At 38.6% G+C, this 3,763-nt stretch overlaps 1 protein-coding gene across 1 annotated transcript; it reads left to right on the forward strand.

The window, feature by feature from the left end:
• The first annotated feature begins 713 nt into the window (after nt 1-713).
• On the forward strand, nt 714-2,271 carry LOC126618005 (metalloendoproteinase 1-MMP-like). Its single transcript, XM_050286079.1, has one exon. The coding sequence runs from the start codon at nt 968-970 to the stop codon at nt 2,057-2,059; it is 1,092 nt and encodes a 363-aa protein (XP_050142036.1). The 5' UTR covers nt 714-967; the 3' UTR covers nt 2,060-2,271.
• Nucleotides 2,272-3,763: the final 1,492 nt, after the last annotated feature.

Consider the following 3,763-nt stretch of genomic DNA (forward strand, 5'->3'; position numbering starts at 1 on the left):
ATTGTTCTAACTTAATCAATTAATATTGAATGTTGGAATTTATCTCAAAAACTTCAATAATATTAGAAGTGAAATCTCACATATAAGTTGTACGTTATTTGTTATATTTTCAATATGAGACTCTATTCTTCAACATATATGTGATGACTCATGAAGTTGGACCCAAAACAAATGTTAAAATCATGATGTATTTCTTGACCGTTGAACATTAATTTTGACCACTAGTTCTTTTCTCTCGTTTGAATTTACTTGGAAAAAACTTTCTGCATGACCAGTTCATACATTTGCTTAATGATCTGTCCTAAGATGAAGACATTGTCTTAGTTTAAGTATAACAAGTTAAACCCAAACCAAAGCCTCACTAGAAAATGGTTTCTCTACACTCATACTCAGACCATTTTACTTCAAATCACCAAATTTGGTCAACAAATAAAGTACTTTAAACCGATCAACTAACCTGACCTACAGTTCAAGTTTTTAAAGCATATCCTATTTTCTTAATTTCCCCCAGATGAACAAAACCCAGAACCCACAAATCATAACCAACCCAGACCAAGATGCCCATTTTTAATCAAGCAATGATTTTAAAAAATTTCACGAAAAAAAGGATTAGTCAAAGTAATTATTGGTTAACAGAAAACAGACCTAGTGGTTTACCCATCATTTGCTCTTGAAAGTCACAATCTCCAACTCAAATACAAGCACGGAAGAATCTTGTTAACTTATCTTTCCACCATCATTTGAATTTCCAGTGTTCTTTTCCCATCGATCCTACCTATAAGCCCCCAAACTCTCGATGATTTCTATATATTCAAATTAAAATATTCATCAACCAATTTTTTTTTTTTGTGTTTTATATAATTCATTTCTTAATCCAAATCCTTTCCATCGATCAATAAATTAGCCTATGCGTTCTCTTCCCTCTTCTGCAATCCCAGGATAACTAACACAACCGAAAAACCAAACCATGTTCCCATTTTTCAGGTACAACTCTTTCTTCTTCTTCATATGCCTATGCTTCCTCTGTTTTTCCCGCCCTGCCTTTCCCGCCAGAATTTTACCGGACTCAGTAACTGTATTAACCGCCGCCTCCGACGTCCACAACGCCACATGGCACGACTTCTCAAGGTTCCTAGACGCCGGGAAAGGAAGCCTAGTTAGCGGCATGTCCGAGCTCAAGAACTACTTCCACCGTTTTGGCTACTTACCCAATTCCAACTTCACTGATTTTTTCGACACAGAATTTGAGTCCGCCTTGACTCTATACCAGTCCAAGCTGAGCCTGCCCGTCACAGGCAAGCTGGACACAGACACCATCTCGGCGATAATTTCACCGAGGTGTGGTGTCAGTGACATGTCGCAACATACGGCTCTGCATGCGACGCGTCACTTCGCCTACTTCTACGGCAAGCCGAGGTGGGCGCGCCCTTCCCCCGTATCGCTCACATACGCTTTCTCCCCCAATCACATGGTGAGTTACCTGAACCCATCAGATGTTCGAGACATTTTTCACCGCGCTTTTTCGCGGTGGTCGGCGGTGATCCCTGTGAACTTCACCGAGACCGACGACTACGCTTCCGCGGATATCAAAATAGGGTTTTACCGCGGCGACCACGGGGACGGGGAGCCGTTCGACGGGGTGTTGGGGGTGCTGGGGCATGCTTTTTCGCCCGAGAACGGGAGGTTCCACCTGGACGCGGCGGAATCATGGGCCATTGATTTCAAAACGGATAAGTCAAAGGTGGCTATTGATTTGGAATCGGTGGCGACTCATGAGATAGGGCATGTACTCGGGCTGGCTCACGCCTCGGTCAAGGAGGCCGTTATGTACCCGAGCCTGAGTCCTCGGACCAAGAAGGTGGACCTCAAGATTGATGACGTGGAAGGTGTCCAAGCTTTGTATGGGTCCAACCCTAATTTCAAATTTGGCTCATTGCAGAGTGAAAATTCTTACAACCATGCAGTTTCTTTGAAGTCAAGGTCTTCCTTTAGGTGGTCCATTTTGTTAACACTCACCACCACTTTGGTATTGCTCTTAGGCCTTAATTTGGCCACCTGAGAATTATTGGTAGGCTCTTTTCTTAACCTTTTTTTTTTTTTTTTTTTATCAAATTGGTCGAAAATTCTTATACTTGTATTCTTTATAGTGAAATTGTAGGGACAAAATACTAAATAAAAGTTAAATGAATTCTTTCTATATAATCTTTTTGTATTAGGCTGAAAACCATAAAACACGTACTTTTTTTTTCTTTTTGTAGACTCTCATTTATTTATGATTTTTTAGATATTTTTTTGTCAAACAGTAGATTAATGTTAGATTAGTCACAAACGAGGTTCGAATCCATGCCGTCATGCAAGAGCTCAACTCCTTCCACCACTGTGGTAAAGAGCCACTTGTGGCTATTTGGATTGAACGAATCAAAAGGAAATCAAGAAACATGATTAAACGGGATATGCACAAGAAGAAAATGGATATGGGAATCATTTTTAAAAGAAGGCAGAAGGGAAAACCCCAGAAGGAGAATGACAATGAGAAGTCAATGCTTGTGTCTAATTAAGCTAAGGACTAATAAATCCTAGCTAGTGGGAATGTTTTGTGCGATGGAAGTCCTATGCCACCAACCCAATTTCTGTGATATATACATGCAACTCCCGGGCACTGCAAATAATATGCTTGACCTAAAAAAGGCGAGGAAATAAAGGGTATCACTTGCGTCCCAGGATAGATAATCGTACCAGTTTCTCACAGAACAAGTCAGAAGGAACAATCTAACATGCATGGGAGGATTTATAAGCTTGTCATCGTCTAGAAAAAAAGGGTATCACGATTGTATGAATTAGGAATGGGCAAATACCCATTGGTTATGGGTAACCGCGATTACCCGCCTATTTAAATTAAATGGTTACGGTTATAGGTAACCGTTTAGATAAATAAACAGTTATGGGTATAACCGTTTACCCGTGAAATTTAAATAGACGGTTATGTGTATTAACCACGGTTATCAATGGGTAACCATTTACCCATTTATTTTATATATGTAAAACTAACACAAACCATGTTCTCGATCCAATAATACTTAGCACCCAATAAATTAGCAAGGAATTCATTGGTCATTCTCTCAATAACACTGCTACAGGAATGATGATTCTCATAATCAAGGAATTCGCCAAATTAATTTAAATTCCTTGCGCATAATTGTGAAATTGACAGAAATGTCTTCTAAACAATTTTTGTAACCTAATAATACTTGGCAAATATTATATTTACCTTCATTGGTAACAGTTAAAAATATCGTTCGTAAACTATTATTTCAATTATTGAAATGGTATAAGGACTTAAAAAATTAAAATACGGAAATGTATGATGAATGTACCTATAACGGTGTATAATTGTAAAAAAAAAAATTATGACAATTTATTTATTTATTTTCAAGTTGTTAAAAAACATGTAGACGGGTGAAAAAGGGGTAATAGTAAAAAAAAAGATAAACGGGTTAAAAATGGTAAATGGGTAAACGGGATTAAACGGTTACGGTTAAATGGGTATACGGTTATGAGTATGGTTAACCGTTTATAAACAGTTATGGGTATGAGTATTACCGTTTAGGCAATTACCCAACGGGTAAACGGTTATGCGGGTATGAGCATAAACGATTATGAGTAAATAACCGCAGTTACCCGCCCGTTATAACCGTTGTCCATCCCTAATGTGAATGCACTCCCTTATGGGCAATTTCTTACCAAGAAGTTCTGCATCAGCCAT

This window comes from Malus sylvestris, chromosome 4 (genome assembly GCF_916048215.2).
Source record: "Malus sylvestris chromosome 4, drMalSylv7.2, whole genome shotgun sequence".
In the NCBI taxonomy this organism is placed as follows: domain Eukaryota; kingdom Viridiplantae; phylum Streptophyta; class Magnoliopsida; order Rosales; family Rosaceae; genus Malus; species Malus sylvestris.